The following is a 19,129-nucleotide window of genomic DNA, read 5'->3' as shown; positions in this document are numbered from 1 at the left end:
TCTAATACACAGTCTCTCTCTCTCTCTCCCTTTTTTTTTTTTTCAGAAAGCCAGCGCTTTTATCCACAGTAGAGAGAGAGAGAGCACATGCACATTGTTACCAGGTTGACAAAAATAAGTAACACACTTAGCAGATATTTCCATATTGCGCAAGTGTGAAGCTCTGTTTTGGGGATTACGTCTCTTTATCAGGCATCCCCGATTGTTTTCCTCTGCAGCCAGATTAAACCATGTTGTAGCCTATATATAATATTCATTATTTTTTTGAAACCTTGCACTGATTCCACTCCACTTTAAATGCTGTGTGTGTATTCAAATTAAGCACGGTCCACTGCTGCACACGTGCTGCGATATCGATACAGAAACAGCTGTATCGATACCTGTATCGTCAAGTAGTATGGAATGATATATTGTCGTATGGATGTATCGAACATAGGGATGCAACGATTATAGATTTTGTTTGTACGGTTATTGTCTGAGGAATAATCACGGTTTTACGATTATGACGATTATTATGCATTTATTCATTTCCCAACATTACTAATGTATAAAATCACATGAACACTCTTTAGATATTAAAGTGTTTTTTATTGCTGGCTTTTGAAAATAACACAGTAACCAACAATACAGCACAAAATAATAATAAACAAAAGACAAAAAGTCCATCTCTCCCATTGGAATAAAAAAAAAAGGTGACCTCTGCTCTGTAAACATCCATGACAGTATTTCTCTTTTGAAAATAACAAATGGAAATAGATCACAAAAGTATTTAATGTTTTCAGTTTGTACATTCTTTACATTTCTTTTGGACCTGGGGTAGAGAATTTGGAAACATGGTGAAAAAAAAAATCTTGTTGGTTTTTACTTATGAATAATACTACAACAGGGATAGTAAATAACAAAGTTAATGAAGTAGCCTATTATTAATATACGACTAATATTAACTTTATTTGTCCCACAGGGGAAACTGTTACTAATGATGGAAATAAACTGAAATATTGTAATCAACTGTCATCCATACGTATTCATTTTAATAATCTTTATAATAATTCATATGACTACATGGTGCCTCTGATAAGCACGTCATTTTAAGCTGGTGCACCGCTAGTGTAACTTTGTTTTTGTTTTGCGCAAGCTGCAACAGTTCCGTTCCGTGTAACACAAACACTAGGTTTAGCGGAACCTTTACGATTAATTAACTGTGACGTTTTAAAGCGTGGTTAATCGCGAAACCGGTTAATCGCTGCATCCCTAATCGAACACAGCCCTAGCTCACACTGCAGCACATGCCAGCCTCTGTGCACAAGCATCCCTCCAGAAAGCCTGATGTCTTATTCAAAGTCTCCCAGATTCACAGTGGACCACATCATCACAAACAAATCAAAACACATTCCTAATGAGCATAAACCAGTGGGCTTGAGCAGAAGTTAGAACTAGAGAGATGGCTTTTTCTCAACCAGTAAGATGTGCCAAGTGGTGCCCTCTCTTCAGCTGACAGTCTATCAGCAGCATCTTGATTTTCACCATACAGTCATCACATGCTCCTTTATCGCCAGAATAACAAACACCCTCTCTTTTCTCTCTCTGACATTCTGTGTTGAGGGAGAGAACTGTTACAAAGGCACACGGACTTGTTGGTCACGCTTTTTTTTTATATCCTTCCTTCCTTCCTCTCCTGCCTGCCACAAGACTGCCGAAGAGCATTTGAAATGTTTATTGTTTTGAACAGAGATGGGAGTAGAACGAAATTGTTATTTTCTGTTATGTTGACTCCAACAATATGTACATTACTCGCAAAGTAACATGCCATCCAGATGAGCAGTCAGAAGCAGAGTAGTTATTTATGCTAGAATTTTAAATCTGTTTCACAGGATCAAACATTTCTATGACAAGTCTCTTTAAAATGAATTCTTAATGCCCTACATTTCTCTTGTTGCCGCTTTCCTCTTTTTTTCCTGTTTAAATAGTAGTAGTGATACCCATTTTTATGTGCATTTTGTCTCATTGCATTTCCAGCTGCAGCTGCGCAGGCGCAGGCAGAGGAACGGCGCAACCAGGCAGGGAACAGCCCAACACCAGCAGCTCCAGCCAGCACAATGAAGAGCCAAACCAGGCCAGGTAACAAACGATGATCTCAGATCTCAGTCTGTCAGTCACTGCAGGGATTCACAAGGATCTTTTTTTTCTGAATGCCCAATTGTGCAAGTAGTTCAGATTTTTACACTGAAACAAAAATAATTATTATAAATTAGTGTATTTTCATTTGTTAAGGCGGCTCTTTCATAGATTCAAAAGGTAAAATTTTTTCATTAAAAAAAGCAGGTTTGCACTAAAACGATCCTTTTTTTCTTTTAGCTTTTTTGTTTTGTTTAGTTTCATTTTTCCTGCAGTCTTGCTTTGGTTAATTGAGTAACATGCTGTCACATGACCATTGCAGCACTTCCTGTAGCATATACTCACACACGCCCATGACTCAGTGTCAATACTGTATCAGGTGTGGTGAGCTCATAGCTGAATCTGTAACCTGAGCCTCATGTATGTCCATGCGAAAGGATTATCTGCGCAATGGATACTAGTTCAGTCTGCCGAGAGCCTTTTCATAGCCCAGGAAGTGTTCAGATTTCAACTGATACACTGACGTTGTGTTCTGTGTTCTCAGTCATTGATGGGGCAGCCTTGAGGATAGACGACAAACTCAGAGTGGCCAAAGAAAGGAGAGAAGAGCAGGAAAAGCAACATGGTGACAAAGCAAAAAATTTCACACAACAGGTGTTGGCAACTTTAGATGTGCATGTGACCATTGTCTTGCAGAAGGATAATAATTGGCACACAGGTGATAAGAGCAAGAGAAATAACACATAAGTCAAAGAGAACAATAGCACTGTGTTTACGAAACAGTGGGGCGGTCATTTGCATAATTTATTCATGCTGAGGTGGATGCTGGGAAACAAGAGTTCATTATCCATTGAAAATCATAGTATACACTGCATTAATTTTGTGCGGCGATGTGACGCAAAGTGATAAAAAATGAAAAGGGTCCTTCGTGTCAAAAAGTTTGCCAACCCCTGCACAGAGTTGGACATAATTCATTCTCTTACATTGTAACAAATCGTACAAACACACCTGCTAACACACCCTGTTTGGCCCATTCAGCGGCCCGTGAGACTCAGATCCTGGAGCGAGAGCGCAAGACCCGGCTGCAGGTGGAGAGACAAATGGAGGAGAGACAGAAGAAGCTGGAAGAGCAGCGCAGGAAGGAGGAACAGAGGAGAGCTGCAGTGGAGGAGAAAAGGAAACAGAAATTAGAGGAAGAAAAGGTAAGCTGTTTTTTTTATAGGGTCTTAGACCTTACCTTTTGTAAAACAATACACAAACAGAAGCAAACTACCATTCAAAAGGTTAACCTCCTGCTGCAATATTAAATTTCCTTTTTAAATATTAAAATGCCCTTTAGAGACCATTCCTAAAGGCTGTATAATCCTTTACACAAGAGTATAATATTTTAAAGCCATGCATAATGTCAAGTCTAAACCTAAACCAGCCTAATTATACTGGACTCCCTTAAGCTTAGCTAGTTGTTTAGACAACCCACCAACCAGTCTATTTTGGGAAATGTGTGTTTTTGCACGTCCCTACAGTCAACCGGCCTCACTGGTCTCTTCACTGACTATTAGAGATAGGCTTAGGGCTGGGCGGTATGACGGTATATATCATTACCACAAAATAAAGTGTCTATCGTTAAAGATTTTGCTATGTGATGTATTCCGCGGTCTGCAAATATATCTGCGTAACACAGTACTGCTTAAACGTTATACACCTTTTGAGTGATAAGGAAATATGCATGAATGAGAAAATAAAGAGAGGGACGCACTTGGTAGAGTTAAGTTCAATAAGCAGTGAAAAAAAACTCAATGCGGTGCTTGCGCTGACTGACACACAGCCACTGAAAGCCCCTCTCTTGACAGCATGCGATCGCGAAAACATCTCTTTCGTGTTTTATTGTGCTTGAATGGTCAAATATGCACACAGTAACGTCATAATGCCCGTCGTGTGGAGTATTCAAGTAAACAGTGGGTTTTATGTTAAATAAATGTAAAACAGTTGGATGAAAACTGGATGTGTTTCATTATATTGATATTCACTGTTTGATTGATACAGTGAAGACTATGCAGTGTTTTATTTATACACTTTATTCAATTTCTGTAATATTTCTTTCTACATGTTAAATAAACCTAGCCTACTGTAGCTGAATAAATTAAAAGTTTATTTCATTTTTTTTTCTGTTGTGCTTGTAATTTGCTTCTTTTTCTTAATTTTAATAACAAAAATAAAATAAAAATAGCTATATCGAGGTACATATCGTTATCGTGAAATAAAATATCTCATACCGTGAAATAAGATTTTGGTCATATCACCCTGCTTCTTATTGGGGTTGTTCATTAACACCCTTTTATCCATAACATAATGAACACCCTTTTATGAGAAAATGGATGAAATGAAACAGGTGATTTTGTTAGTCTTACAGTCATGCAGCAGGAGTCGTGTGTCAGTACCTGACATGCAAAAGAGACTAGAATCATGGACTTTGTTTTAGTATTGACACCCACACTTTTTCCACGGTCCACTGCTGCACAGCTCAGAGGGTGTATCATGGCTTTATTTGTCTAACAAAGTGTGTGTGTGTAGGAGCACTATGAGGCCGTGATGAGACGTACCCTGGAGCGTAGCCAGCGAGTAGAGCAGAGACAGAAGAGATGGTCCTGGGGTGGACTTTCAGACTCTGACAACAAAAATGGTATGAGTGCTTTTACTAAATGCCAAAACATCAGAAGCACCTGATAATATATTCAACAGCTTTTCCTTATAAAACTTGAACAGCTTTCTTTCACTGATTGTCCCGTAGTCCGCCCAAGTGTGTTATGACTCTATGAATAATCATCTTCTTTTGACAATCCTGATTGCGGTGATTTGTTGTGTCGTTTGTGCACCACTATACTATGATGACTCTAGACACCAGATATATGATTGTTATAACACAGTTTCCTGGACCCCACATATGCCATTGGTCAGCAAAACAGGTAGTCCCTCCCCAGTTAATCCTATGGTTGCTGATTTTTTTTATTTTATTGAGCCACAGTGTTTTGAACTGGGATAGCAGAAACTATTTCCCAAACATTCCAAAAATGACACACATCACCTTTAACAAGTCATGTTTGTTTGTTGGTGGTTGTATGCAACACCACTTAGGGATGGAAAACTAATGTTGTCAGCTGTGTTTTTCCACCTCTCTCACATTCTCCTTGGGGAGAGAGTTTCCAATAGCGACCTGTCTGTCCCTGCCCCTCCCACAGGACAGAGTGACAGTGGCTCCGCCTCCTCCCCGATTGCTATAGTAATCTCCCCTGCTTCTCCAGCCACCAAGCCACCCAGGAATCAGACGTCACAAGGTGGTTTATAGTTTGCCTGCCCATTGTGTGACTTGACACAAACTGCCCACTCCTCCTCTTCTCTCATATGTGCACTAATCTGACTGGGGCTGTACTGGCTGTTTCTTATTCACTCACTAAGTTGTTTATAATAATATATTTTCTTCACTTGCCAGGGATTGTAACAAAGAGCATGTTCTCTGAAGCACTTACTGGGGATGTGTCACTTTGAGTTTAATCTGATTTTCCCCCCGACTTTTTATGCAGATTTAATGTCCCTTTGAATGTCTTTGAATGTTTACTAACAGTTTTATGTTTGACTTTTTAGACTGAGTTTGCTTTAGTTGGAACTTTTGCACAATACTGATTATTTATCCTTTTATTAATATTAACTACTTAATACAAATGATTATTTATATATATATATATATATATATGTATGTATGTATGTATATGTGTGTGTTTAGTCTATATAAAAGTGTATATTTATTTATTTATTCATTCATAATATTAAATATATTTTCTAAATAATTATGTGAATGTAATAGACATATAAGGCAGTCACGATTTCAGGTCTAGCTATTGAGTATGTTTGAATTTTTTTTTATGTGTAGCTGTTACCTTGTCTTTAAAATGTAGATAAGCCAGCTTGTATTAGTGTAATTAACAATAGCTTAGCACGTGCAAACCCCTGTAACTCTAATACCACTCCCTGTCTTTCTCTGTGTGCATATTTACCCTCCCCTGTAGACAAGCGCTCTTCCTCTACTACAAACCTGAAACATACTGACTCAGTCATCAGCAAGCGTCTCTCCTCATCCTCAGCCACCCTCCTTAATTCTCCTGATAAAAGTAAGTGTCCTCCCTGCCCTCTCCTGCCCTTTTCTTATCCAGGATGTACATCATACAGCATGAGTTCTTTTGATACATGAACATGAGTACATACTTTTTAATGCTGGTCATGTGATCCAAACAGAAGTCTGTCACAAGTCATGTCTCACACAGGTGCCTCTCCCTGTGGTTTGCTTGATGAGCTTCGTTTTACAATGTTATTTAAATGCAAATTCAGCATTGTGTTTATTTGAATGGGCCGAAAGTGTTTTTGCCATCTTGGCAGCTCATGATTTTTGCAGACATGCTGTTTCTCTCCACAGTTTCCTCGTCCTCTAACAGGAGCAGCCAGCCATTTACTGTTTGTGTAGGAGTCACAAAAGTTGAAGATTTTAGATCACTTTTGTGTTGATGGTTTTATCTTTGAAGTCTGTCTTCAGTCCCTAATGAGAGAAACCTATGTTTTCGATTCAGGAGTTGAGCTCTCTTTTGTCTCTCAGGTGCAAAGAGGAGAAGTTCGTCTTTGAACCGGTTGCCTAGCAATGTTCCTCAGTCCTCTAAAGAAGTGCATAAGCAGCCTCAGGTGGAAAAGACAGGTGCCAATCTGCCAGTACTACCCTTCTTTTGAAGGATTTGTTAAAAAATTTAAATTCTGTCTTCATTTACACACTCTATTGTCATGTCCAACTTTAATGATTTTCTACTGTGAAACACAAAAGGAGATATTTTGAAGAATGCACTAGCTTTATTCCCATTCATTTACAATGAATGTCAACTGGAGTTTTCAAACAAAAGCTCCATGAAAGTATCAGTAATTTATCTTAATTTCTTCTTTTGTGTTCCAAAGAAGTCATATAGGTTTGGAGCAGTGAGTAAAATGAGGACAGAATTTTTATTTTTGAATGAACTATCCCTTTAACATTGTTTCTGCACACTTAAAGGGGTCATGAACTGCCTTTTTAATTTTTTTGTACTGTTCTCTGAGGTCCACTTATAATGTTATCAAGATTTTTACATTAAAAAACATCATAATTTAGAAGTAATAGGCTATTTTCTGTCCTGTTTTGACCCCCTTCATCAGAACGCTCTGTTTAAATAGGCGTGGTGGACTGTAGACTCGGAAGTAAACACCCATTGCTCTGATTGGCTAACAGTTGTGTATGTTTGACATCCTACACAGATGGACGCTGCTGTGATTTAGGTTAAAAACGCATAAATACTCAGTACATATCAAACGATCTGTAATAACAGACAAAGCAATAGTGACCACATAATAAAAACAGTTACTCACACTTGTGTGTTGCAACATTACTGTCGGATCCAGTATAGTCGGCACAGCATCGTCTTTTAGTTTCAGTCTTTCTGAAAATCCTGCGTCATCTGCGGTATGAAGTGAACATAGGACCAAGTTCCACTCCACTCTTTCCTAATGTTAGGATCAAAAGGAAGGCGATGCAAAGACTGTGTTTTTTCACAACTTGGCTCTGTAAAGTGTCTTATTGTCTTCGGAGCCATCTTTATCGTTTGGTCTCTGCATAGACCTGTCTATCGTTATTTACACTACATGCGGTGGGCGGAGCTAAACAGGCAGTGATGTTGAAGCAGGCGTTGATCACCTTCTGCGGAGGCGGTGTTTAGCCTGTCGTTTTGGCAGACTGGCTTCAATATAAGCTGTTTTTAGACTAATGAGAAAGTTTTGAGTTCTGAAACTTGCAGGATGTTTTTGTAGTACAATAACCTCTTATATGTCAAAAGATCAATGGAATTTTGATTTCTCAGTTCATGACCCCTTTAACACAGAGATTGAGAACAATGATGAACAATCACAAGGTCTCATAAAATATTTTTATTAAAGGTTTGAGCCTTTATTTGCCTACTTTAGCAGTTTACTCAATGTCATTCTGAAAATCTAGTTTCAGTGTAAATAAGCATTTAAACTTATACAGGGAGCTTACACAGGCATTCGCAAGCATGCAACAAATGCAATTCTCCATATTATAATTAAACTGAAAACTATAAATACAACCACAATTATAAAGCAGAGTCTAGCTGCATTGTTCTCATCAAAATATCCATTTTCTCATTCACTGCAAGTGGCACGCATACAGGTGCATCTCAATAAATTGGAATGTCGTGGAAAAGTTCATAGCAAACTCACCAGACCTGAACCCCATAGAGAATCTATGGGGTATTGTCAAGAGGAAAATGAGGAACAAGAGACCAAAAAATGCAGATGAGCTGAAGGCCACTGTCAAAGAAACCTGGGCTTCCATACCACCTCAGTAGTGCCACAAACTGATCACCTCCATGCCACGCCGAATTGGGGCAGTAATTAAAGCAAAAGGAGCCCCTGCCAAGTATTGAGTACATGTACAGTAAATTAACATACTTTCCAGAAGGCCAACAATTCATTAAAAATGTTTTTTTTTATTGGTCTTATGGAGTATTCTAATTTGTTGAGATAGTGAGTTGGTGGGTTTTTGTTAAATGTGAGCCAAAATCATCACAATTAAAAGAACCAAAGACTTAAACTACTTCAGTCTGTGTGCATTGAATTTATTTAATACACGAGTTTCACAATTTGAGTTGAATTACTGAAATAAATGAACTTTTCCACGACATTCTAATTTATTGAGATGCACCTGTAAGCTTAGACACAGAAAAGGCCTTGCTTCCTGAATGATTCTAACACTGCCCTGTCCACTTTGTCTGTAGGCCCAATCCTGAAGAAGCGAAGCTCCTCCCTCTCTCGAGTAGGGGCTAAAACGCAGCCCGTCACCAAACCAGAGAAATCCACAGCAGATGAATCAGGTGCTTAAATCCCAACTGGGACATTTCGCCATGCCTGTTCGCCATTTACTAATAAATAAGCGCAAACTTCGTTCACGTCTATGGTCCGCTCTGCTTTTGTTTAATTCGCAGCCAACAGAACATTACATTGGTGTAATAAGGGATGTTGGGGGGGAGCATGGGGTTTACAGGGTTGGTTTGTGGTTATAAACATGCAGCGTCTTTCTCCCTACGTTCTTTTTTTGCCATGTCTTTCGACTCGTGCATCAGATCATCGTGCATTCAGAAACATAACAATCTGCTCAAATCTATGCTATTTTGTTCACATGTCGGTTGGTGTTTGCTGCTGTCTTGAGCTTCCAATTCGTCTTAACCTCTCCTTGTTGCTTATTCGTTCTCTCAGGGACCTCAACTAACCTACTCACCAGAAATGGGCTCTTTGTGTATGCAAATACAATGTATTTTTGTTTGTGTGAACATTGTTGTTTTTCTTCCCAAATGACATGACCATAACCAAGGAGTTTGGCCCCTGGTGCCATGGCTGTTTTCAGTGTGCGAGTGTGTCTATTGTCATTCCAGGTTTAAATACGCAGAATGCTGAGTAGATTTACAGGAACGCTGTATTTAGTTCTAGAAACTTGTTTGCAGGACATCTTTAGACTCTTGGTTTATATGCTCACTTAAACTGTGTTTTAGAGTTTCCCCGTCACAGTACACACTTGTTCAGATTGATACCACCATTATCTATGCTGAGAGCACTTCCTTATTATTGAACTCCCTTAACCACATCATCAAAAGCTTAACAGCCTCACCCCCTCTTCACAACTTGGACTGTATCAATACAGTGTCAAAGGGGAAAATAAAATAAATGGATCATTCAAGAGACATTACGTTTTTACTCTTTCATTTTTCAGTTTTTCCCCACTGGATTTGTAACTCTGATTACAAACAGATCTCATGACTACAAGAGCTTTTTCCCCCCCCGTTAACATGTCCTTCTACAGATCCGGTTTTCCAGTGTACGATCTGTATCAAATGTATTCAGTTTCAGCAGAATTTTTTTATGTTTTCCCAACTACATTCTGCAAAACTGCAGTATAGACCAGACTGATGTCAAATGCAGACCTGTAATCTGTTTCTTAATTTAATACTAACATAAATTCGATCTATACCTCAAATTAAAAATTCTTGACTCTTGTCTGATGGATCTCAAAAAGCTCTTCCAGTTACTCTTTTAGTTCTGGCTTTATGTGTCCCTTTTGTTTTCACCTCCACTTACACAGCCCTGGTCCTGCTCCCAATCACCTCCCTCTTATCTCACTAATATTCTTTTTGTCTCACCAGCATTGAGAGTCTCAATTGACATCCACTGTTTACATTTAAAGTACTTTTCTCTTTGTTTTTTGTGTTGATTCTTGCATTTTAAATCACATTGGTGTCATTCCCCTCTCCTTCCTCTTGTGTTTATTCCTCAACCTATCTCTTTTCTTTTCACTTTTGTCTGCTGTTTTTTGTGTCTGTACGGGCACACCGTGTCTATAGCTCGCCGCTTAATGATGGTTTAATATGAAATTATTCACCTATTGTCAGTAATTTATAAGTATAATGCTTTTGGTGCCGTTTACATTTCCACGGTAACAGTGGCTTCTCTGGTTGTTTGGTTATGGTTCAAGAGTTGTGTAGTTGTTCATTGCGAATTTAGCAGTTAAATAATTTAAAAAATACAAAATGAATTCCTGTAATACTCTGCAGAAACCTACTATTGCTCATCCTTAAAGCTTCTTTATGGAGAAATTAATAGGAATTTTACTTTGGGAAGACTAGGATGTGATTTTGTTTGTTTGTTTCTAATTTTGTTTATGCTTAAACCAGCCTGTTGTAGGCATTATGTCTACATGAGCAAATCACTAAAACTGCCTTTTGACGATCTTCGACAAATGGCAGACCGCAAGTCATTCATTTCCAGTGGAAAGTAATATGGGAGATGCGTGCGGAGTTCCTATTATGCAGAATTTTCTGATCCACTCCTGGCATGACGAAGCGGATATCGTCCTGTTTTGGAAGGCCAAACAAAGTAGTTTTGCTTTCACAACGAAACACACAGCTCCTCCACAACATGGCAGCGGCGGCAACAGCGAGAATCAAAGTTACGCCTTCTTTCTTTGTGTGAACATTTGGGCGGCGTTATGCAAATCTTCCCACATCGTGACGTAGACATGTGGGGGCGTGTTAGAATGAGCCGTTTTAGGTAGGCGTGGTTGACTCTTAACTTTTATAAAGAATATCTCTTTGGATTTGAGACTTTAGTCTTTGCAACTTTACAGATCTTCTTTATGCACCAAGAGCTTGTAACACTCCAAAGAGAAAGGAAAAATTTAAATCGCATCATATGACCTCTTTAAGCTTAACAAGGCTGCATTTATTTGATGAAAAATAAAGTAAAATTATTGTGAAATGTTACCCTTTAAAAAGAACTGTTTTCTGTCTTAATGCATCTTTGGGTGTAATTTATTTCTGTGATGACAAAGCTGAACTTACAGTAGCCATTACCCCAGTCTTCAGCATCAGAAATCATTCTCGTGTGCTGATTTGGTGCTCGACAAACATTTATTATCAATGTTGAAAACAATTGTGCTGCTTAATATTTTTTGGAAAAAGCATTTTTTGCTTTTTTTGAAAGCACAGCATTTATTTGAAATTGGAATTGTTTGTTATTATAATAAATTATTATATAATTGTAATTATTATACATGTCTGTACTACAGTGTGCTACTCAGACCCCAAACAGCTATGATGAACGTCAGAGTTTTTAGCGGTATTCAAGCTCTTAACTTGCACAGACTTGTATAAAGCACTATATGTGGGAATAAAGGTGGCTTGACTTGATTTGACTTGACAGAATCTCAGACTTTACTTTTAACATAATCAGATCTCGAAATAATCAGATTTAGAAATGCCCACTTCAGTGATTCATTCAGACACACGTTTAATTTGTAGCGCTGCCCTACATATAATGAACGCTAACCGAGCTTGAGTGTGTGTCCCAAAGAGAAAGCAAAGGAGAGCTTGCACTGTTTATCCACTGGAGGAATGTAAATTGAAACTGACATGTTTCCTTCTGATGGTCATACTGTACTCTAGCTTCACTAGTGGCTTGACCTTACAGCTCTCTATATCTGATCTGCTTGATGGTCATTTGGAGAGATGCCTAGAGTTAGAGATGAAAACATGGTGTACTCTGCTAGCTGTTTTGTTGTGATCATGTGGGGAGGGTTTCCAGTAAAAGTCTTTTTCAGATTGATGACAGCAGTAAAAGCCCAGCTGCAATGGTGTGATATATACACTATGCTTTGATTATGCTGAACAATGATTGATCACTACATAGCGATCAAAGTGCCTTTTAAATGTGAGGCTCTTCTGTTTGATCCAAAAGTCTGAGACAACATTGAAAATGTGGGATTCAGAATCTAATTTAAATCTTTAAAGTTAGGGTTTTGGTCATTGGTTCATAGTGTTTTTCTTTTTCGCATTTGTGAAAGCAGAAAGCTGAGAAAGAGAAACGCTTCACGTCACCAGTAGGAAAACGCCCTGCCTCACCCTCTAGTCGTCATCGATCCCCGTCTCCTTCTCCTGCTGCTAACACCACTACAAGAGCGCCCTCACCTGGAGCAGCCAAGTAAGACCTGTGAGATTAGGTTTAGCCTGCAGTGGTTTCACTCTAAACTGATAGTTTGATTTTAAACCTTTACAATCTGCTGCTCAAATTGCATATCCCATTGTCTATAGTATGATTGTGTATAAGCCCATCTTTTGTATTTATTTTCTATGTTTGTGTCCTTCAGGCAGAGTCCACATTTCCGCACTCCTTCCCCCAGTGGTTCGAAACAGCGGCCTCCATCCCCTCAGCCTTCTGCCACATCCAAACCTCCACCCATCCAGAAACCTGCTCTCACCCCCACCGGCCCGCCCACCCTTCGCAAGAGGGACTCCAAGCCAAACGATATGTCTCCCATGATGCCTGTCACTCCACAGTCTCCAGAAACCAGCACGCCCAGCCCGACACCCGCACCCAAGACCAAAGAGGGTGAGTGAACTCAAAAAAACTAATTATTGATGGTAATACCTGGGCATCTTAGAAAGTTGTGTACATTTATATAGTTAATAGATTTTTAATTGACACAAATATTTAAGTAGTTTGAGAGTGTAGGAAGTCATTCCCATTGCTTAATAGGAATGGGCAGGCACTACTGAGTTCTTTTAGCATGATTTGTTTATTTCAGTTCTATGATTGGTGGATATTTCTTTGCAGAATCATGGGTAATGTAGTTTTCCCACCAGGAATTTCACTGTTAAACAGAATTCTTTTTTTAAAACTAGGTTGAAATAATGTGGTGTGACAGCTTTAATGAAAGCCTGTTCCATTGATTAACAACATCATAGCTCACGTTAAGTTACTGTTAAAAATGTAGTTCCCTATGAAGAAAATTAACAACGTTTTTATACTTCCAGAACCCAACTGTTGCACTGTATTACAGTGTCTGTGGCAGGTAGATTTTAAATTCTAACTGACATTGACATTTTCCTCAGGATCAAGGCGAAAAATTTCAATGATAAATTTAAAGTGTGAAGTTTATCAGAAATTCTTTTAGAACATGAAGCATGACTGATTTCAGTACAGTACTGCATTTCAAACTCTACTTGATGTTCCTTTCAGCACATATAAGATTCTCTGCCAAGTGCTGCTGTCATGATGATGAAGCAGGTCATTTCTTTCCTCTAATATTTAATAGGAAATAATCTTTGAAAATGATTCAGCTTTTTACTGCTTCCTGCCTTGCCAAGTGTCTGGCCAAAACAAAGCCTTTGATCTATTACAGCAGCAAACCAGCACCGCTTGTGTAATGAACTGTCTTTAGATATCGTCTAACAAGGTCAGATGCTGCTGGGGTTACTGAGTTTGTAAACGGTGCCATTCAGGTTTATCCTTGAGACGCAGTGCCCTCTGATGAAAACATAAATCTGTTATGCTTTTACTTGGTGAAAGACACTTCCCTGTCTTTCAATGCATTTTATTGTGTAATACTATAGAAGAAAGTAATTAATTAACTATAAATAATGGCAAAGATAATATTAATATGCGTCATGTATATGTGTGTTTTCAGAATCCAGTTCCAAAGCAGGAATCGCAGGAACTAACTCCGCTGCAGAGGCTTCCAAGATCCTGGCGGAGAACCGGCGTCTGGCACGCGAGCAGAAAGAGAAAGAAGAGCAACTCCGCATACAGAAAGAAGAAGAGGAGAAGTGTGTTCATTTGATTAGCTTCAGCGTCAGGAACCTGCTTTGAAACTTCACTGTGCATTCACGATACTAAGTCTTTCTGCTTTAACTACTTCTGAATATACTAGGCAAATTATTTAATATGCACCTATCTTAAACCTACAATTACTCCTTTAAAATCAGAACGAAAACACTGGCATTAGTTTGTAGTCATATTCATGTTGTCCTTGTTAGTAAGAGCAGGTTTGTTATGCAGACATTAAAGCTGAAGTTATCCTCAGCTTGTTGTGCTAAAACTACTTTTGAAGTGCCAAAGGCCCTGAGGTATCATGTCTCGACAGGCTGAGGAAAGAGGAGGAGAAGCGGCTGGCGGAGGAGGAGCGCTTGAGGCGTGCAGAGGAGGAGAAGAGGCTTGCGGAGGAGAGGAAGAGAGAAGAGGAGGTGCAGGCTCGTATAGCAGAGGAGGAGAGACAGCGAATGGAGCTGGAGGAGCAGCAAAGACAGACTGAGCTAGAGAAAGAGGTGAGTTGACAATGCACTTGCACAGAAACCCTGATAGAGCTACTCTATTTAAATAATTGACTCCTTGCTCATTCAATGGCAGCGCGAGGAGGCTGAAGCAAAGGCCCAAGAGGAGGCAGAGAGGCAGCGTCAAGAGAGAGAACGCATTATGCAACAGAACCAACAGGAGCGCATTGAGAGAAAGAAGGTGAACGCCTTCACATGACACTGACATTTATACAATTTGCATTGAAGGTAGCAGCTGTAGTTTAAAGAATCATACAATTTGCTTCAGTGTTCTGTCTCCATCTGCAGAGAATTGAAGAAATTATGAAGAGAACCAGAAAAACAGACCAAATCGATTTTAAGGCAAGCATTAATTTTATAGCACGTCTTTTATTATATAGAATTAAGGCATGATGTATCTGCTTGTTACGTGTCATTTCCACTCCCAGGCAGTTACTTATGTTGTGTCTGTATGTTCTCCTAGAGTAATGATGAGAGGGACATTCCTGATGAAAATGGAGAGGAGGCTGAGGACCAAATATACTGTGAAAATAAGGGTCCGTATCTTTATGCCAGAAATGGCAGAATATTACTTTGTCGGCAACAACAGGGAGTTTCTATGTAGCAGATGACTGATGTTTCACTGAAAAGCAAGTGACAACTTATAGGAGAATTGCTGAAATGAAACTGAACACCTGTTTTACACAGTATTTACAAATAATTTACTAAGCAAATTTGAAAGGGCAGGCAATGCCAAAATCTCAAGATATCTCTAAATATTGATGAGATAATCTATCACTGTATGTAACATATAGCTGCACAATACTGGAAAAACTTTTTTGTGTGTGTGTCCTGACCCATTCAATATGGCAATAAAATAATTATATTTTTTATTGTGGTTATTATTAAATAAAAGTATTAAACAAAATAAGAAATATTACTATTGTAAAACTGTTGTGCTGTTAAAACAGAGAAATCAATTATTATTAAAATTGTTAAGCCATTGAGCTGTTGTTTTAGCAGAAAACTGCAGGGAGCCCTTAAAGCTTCTGTTTTGCTGAACCAATTTATAAATGCTTCTCGTGACAAATCTGGTGAAATGAGTGGCACAGTGCATGTAGGGAATAAAGCAGCATTGAAGGTGTTAAAAACACTAGAACATGAGCTGCTTGTGTGTAAATGAACATAGTGCTGCACTTCACTCTGAACCTATAATTAGATCACAGCCTGTGCAGTTTGATAATCAGACTAAGACATCACAATTTTATTTCAGTTTACTGTGTATCCCTAATGTATGACTGAATAATTCATCTGTCTCATTCAAATTTAGAGAATCAGGCTGTCGAGTCAGAGCAGAATGCCATGCAGACAGAGCCATCAGACTCTCAGAAGCATCACTTACCTGTGGAGGAGCCAGTCAGCGAGCAAGAGGGGCCAGTTGATAGTATGAACACACAAACAGATGTGGACAATAAAGAGAACAGCAATGGACCCAGCACAGAGGATCCCTCAATGGACAGGTACAAAAATGACCTTATTTACTCTAGTTTCATCTGGGTTACACTAGTGGTGCATAAAACACATTTGCATTTGTGCTTTAATCTCCAGCAGCCCCCCTCCCAAGTCCTGTCTGATGGAGGGCTCGGAGTTTGTGAACGAGGACTCTAAAGTGAACATGGTGCCAGGGTTGAATGGTAAAGGAGGACCCTGGAGCTTTGAGGAGCTGATCGATCTGGGTGTTCATGCGAAGAGCAAACCCCTGATGGATGATGAGGGGCCTAGAGTGGCCTTTGAAGAGAAAACCAGCTCCATTCATCCAGCCCAGCCTATTGAAGCTCTGTCCGGTACGGGCTTTTCATTCTATTAAGTCTACTAAATGGTATTGTATTAGTTTATATTGATTTGAACTCACAGAATTGACCTCATGCTTCTCTTGTTCTCTCAGAGATGTGAATGCGGAGGTCTGTGTTTAAGGCCTGCTGATTAATGCACTCCATGAGTCACGTCCAGCTGAGCCTCAGTGTCAGCGCTCAGACTCGTCTGGACAGCCAGGGAAAGCGCACAGTGCCACACAGCCTCTGCAGATAATAGATGGATAAAGCAAGAGAAAATAAAGACAAGTTGGAAGTAACAAGCTAAAGAAATGATTCAGGGAAAATGATAGATTCCTTCAGTGTGCTTGCTTCGGCTCTACATCTTTCTAATATTGACATCAGGATTAGTTTTTTCATATATTTCTTAAATTTGTTGTTTAGTTTTTTTTGTTGTTTTCATCTTTTAAATGTGGAGACAACTTATTTATTCATGTGGCTTCTCCACATTTAAACGGCTGCTGTCTTTTGACGGTTACCACGTGCACTTTTTTACTAAATTCCAGTGCAGGTGTTCACGTGGCACATACAAATTCATTATAGCTTCAACTTAAGCATTTTGTTGAATAATCTGGTTGGTTGAGTCAGTGTAAAGCGTTTTGAAAAAGGAAACTCTCACATATCTTCAGCTGACAGCTCAGCAATGTGACCCAAATGGGAACCTGTCGTTGAAACATGAGGTTAGACGGGCTGCTAGTGCGGCAAATCTCCAGTTCTAATGTGACCTCAGGATATTTTCCTCTAAGCTTCTGTTTCTCCTCTCCAAAGGCATAAACATCACCACTGTAGTGTTTAACACTATGTCCCTGTGCAACAACTGAAGCATTCCTACTGTGTAACACTTGTAGATAGCAAATCTCACTCAAAATGTTTCATTAAAACCGTTTACCAGACTAATTCTAATTAAAATTGAGTGCAAACATGTTCATACTGCCTTGAGCTCTTGAGATTGAAGGATGATGGAGCTCAATGCGGACTGAAATAACACTTGTTGCTTTGGTTTAATGAGGTTTTTATGTCGTTCATTCCTGTTTTGTAGTAAATACCTATATTGTTGATGTCCTGTTCTACCTGTACATAAATATGACTAGTTGTCAAATATCTAATTTAAGTGACCCTCAATATGTCTGCATGAATCTATCTGCTACTATATTGCATAATATAACACAGAGAATTACTGTAAGTCTTACTTGCACACTTTCCACATGTTTCTGTTCCCTGGAGTTTGAAGAAATGTGTTCCAGTGGATAAACTTGAATGATTTAATGTTCTCCAATTCCCAAAGTCCCCTCAGGGTTATACTGTACTATCAGTTTTTTTGTGTATATACAGTTACTGTTAGTTCTCACATCCATTCATGGCCTAAATAACCACACTAAGTGTAGTCCTCTCTTTGAAAATGCACAAGTATATATATATTAAAAACTCTTCTAAGTATTATGTAAATCAGTATTAGGCTGTCTGGCTATACTTGTGGTTGGGAATAAGAACTAGGCAGCAGGTTAGTGTGCTGTATAGTGTGGTACAACACTGTACTGTAAGATGAAACAGGCCAGATGTAACTAACTGCACACAGCACCAGCGCACATTTATCTTTTTTGAACAGAGTGTGAAGTGATGTGAGTTGGGAAAAAGAAAGTGGACAGAGTATAAGCGAAGTCAAAAGGGCTTTTTGATTATGAAGCTGCTTTGAGGTGGAACAGCGATCCATTGAGCATGTTGCCTCTCACTGAGGTTGAGAAATGCAATTTAAATTTGCAGCTAGAGGATTCAGGGGAAGTTCAAATGATTTATGCACTAATGGTGAGGATTTGGCATTCAAGCATTTGGCTATTGATTTAAATGTCCAGAATGTTGTAATGAATGATTGGTCTCCATATGCTTGAAGAGTTCAGATGGCTTTGTGTACTGAAGTTGTGTAAAATGTTGTTTTCTTTGAAATATTATTTGCAGAGTAGTTTTACCAGTCAAATGCCAGAAACAGTTAAGTTTGTGGTTAACCGGTAAGTAAATTTCCTTATTTGTATAATTCCATCCGCGTTTAGGAATACTGTAGATCCCTCAATATGTATTTAATGTTCTTCTGTTATTTTATATGCAACCGCCTTCTGTGATTTTTATCTTTTGTTGTATAATAGTCACTTTCCAGATTGCTTTTTGACTCAGGCTCTTAAGTCTCCAGTGGAAAGTTGTTTGCGGAGGTTAGAAGTGTCCGGCACTTGGCATGAGACTACTGTACATGGGTTTGAGATCATTGCGATTTCCTCGGTTTTGGCCTTTTATACTCATAATACTTTGCATTTCCAAAATTGCTTCAGGTTGTGGTGTAGCTCAGTGGTTCCCAACCCTGGTCCTGTAGGCACCCCAACACTGCATGTTTTGCATGTCTCCTTAATCAAACACACCTGATTCAGATCATCAGCTCAT

At 39.0% G+C, this 19,129-nt stretch overlaps 1 protein-coding gene across 1 annotated transcript in view; it reads left to right on the top strand.

The window, feature by feature from the left end:
• Nucleotides 1–19,097, top strand: part of LOC107752050 (ensconsin-like) — a 26,958-nt gene extending 7,861 nt beyond the window's left edge. The window contains exons 2-20 of the mRNA XM_016567901.1: nt 2,017–2,118; nt 2,660–2,740; nt 3,154–3,317; nt 4,687–4,795; nt 5,352–5,447; nt 6,177–6,278; nt 6,758–6,853; nt 8,973–9,068; nt 10,392–10,399; nt 12,590–12,723; nt 12,890–13,131; nt 14,210–14,348; nt 14,666–14,846; nt 14,929–15,033; nt 15,141–15,194; nt 15,316–15,388; nt 16,162–16,351; nt 16,440–16,675; nt 16,777–19,097. Of these exons, the coding sequence (XP_016423387.1) occupies nt 2,017–2,118; nt 2,660–2,740; nt 3,154–3,317; nt 4,687–4,795; nt 5,352–5,447; nt 6,177–6,278; nt 6,758–6,853; nt 8,973–9,068; nt 10,392–10,399; nt 12,590–12,723; nt 12,890–13,131; nt 14,210–14,348; nt 14,666–14,846; nt 14,929–15,033; nt 15,141–15,194; nt 15,316–15,388; nt 16,162–16,351; nt 16,440–16,675; nt 16,777–16,784 (2,216 nt within the window). The 3' untranslated portion in view covers nt 16,785–19,097. The remainder of the gene's footprint in view (nt 1–2,016; nt 2,119–2,659; nt 2,741–3,153; nt 3,318–4,686; nt 4,796–5,351; nt 5,448–6,176; nt 6,279–6,757; nt 6,854–8,972; nt 9,069–10,391; nt 10,400–12,589; nt 12,724–12,889; nt 13,132–14,209; nt 14,349–14,665; nt 14,847–14,928; nt 15,034–15,140; nt 15,195–15,315; nt 15,389–16,161; nt 16,352–16,439; nt 16,676–16,776) is intronic.
• The last annotated feature ends 32 nt before the right edge of the window (nt 19,098–19,129 follow it).

This window comes from Sinocyclocheilus rhinocerous, unplaced genomic scaffold (assembly GCF_001515625.1).
Source record: "Sinocyclocheilus rhinocerous isolate Xijiao unplaced genomic scaffold, SAMN03320098_v1.1 scaffold662, whole genome shotgun sequence".
NCBI classification, from domain to species: Eukaryota; Metazoa; Chordata; class Actinopteri; order Cypriniformes; family Cyprinidae; genus Sinocyclocheilus; species Sinocyclocheilus rhinocerous.
Note: the sequence above shows the minus strand (reverse complement) of the source record. Positions and strands in the feature narration are given on the sequence as shown.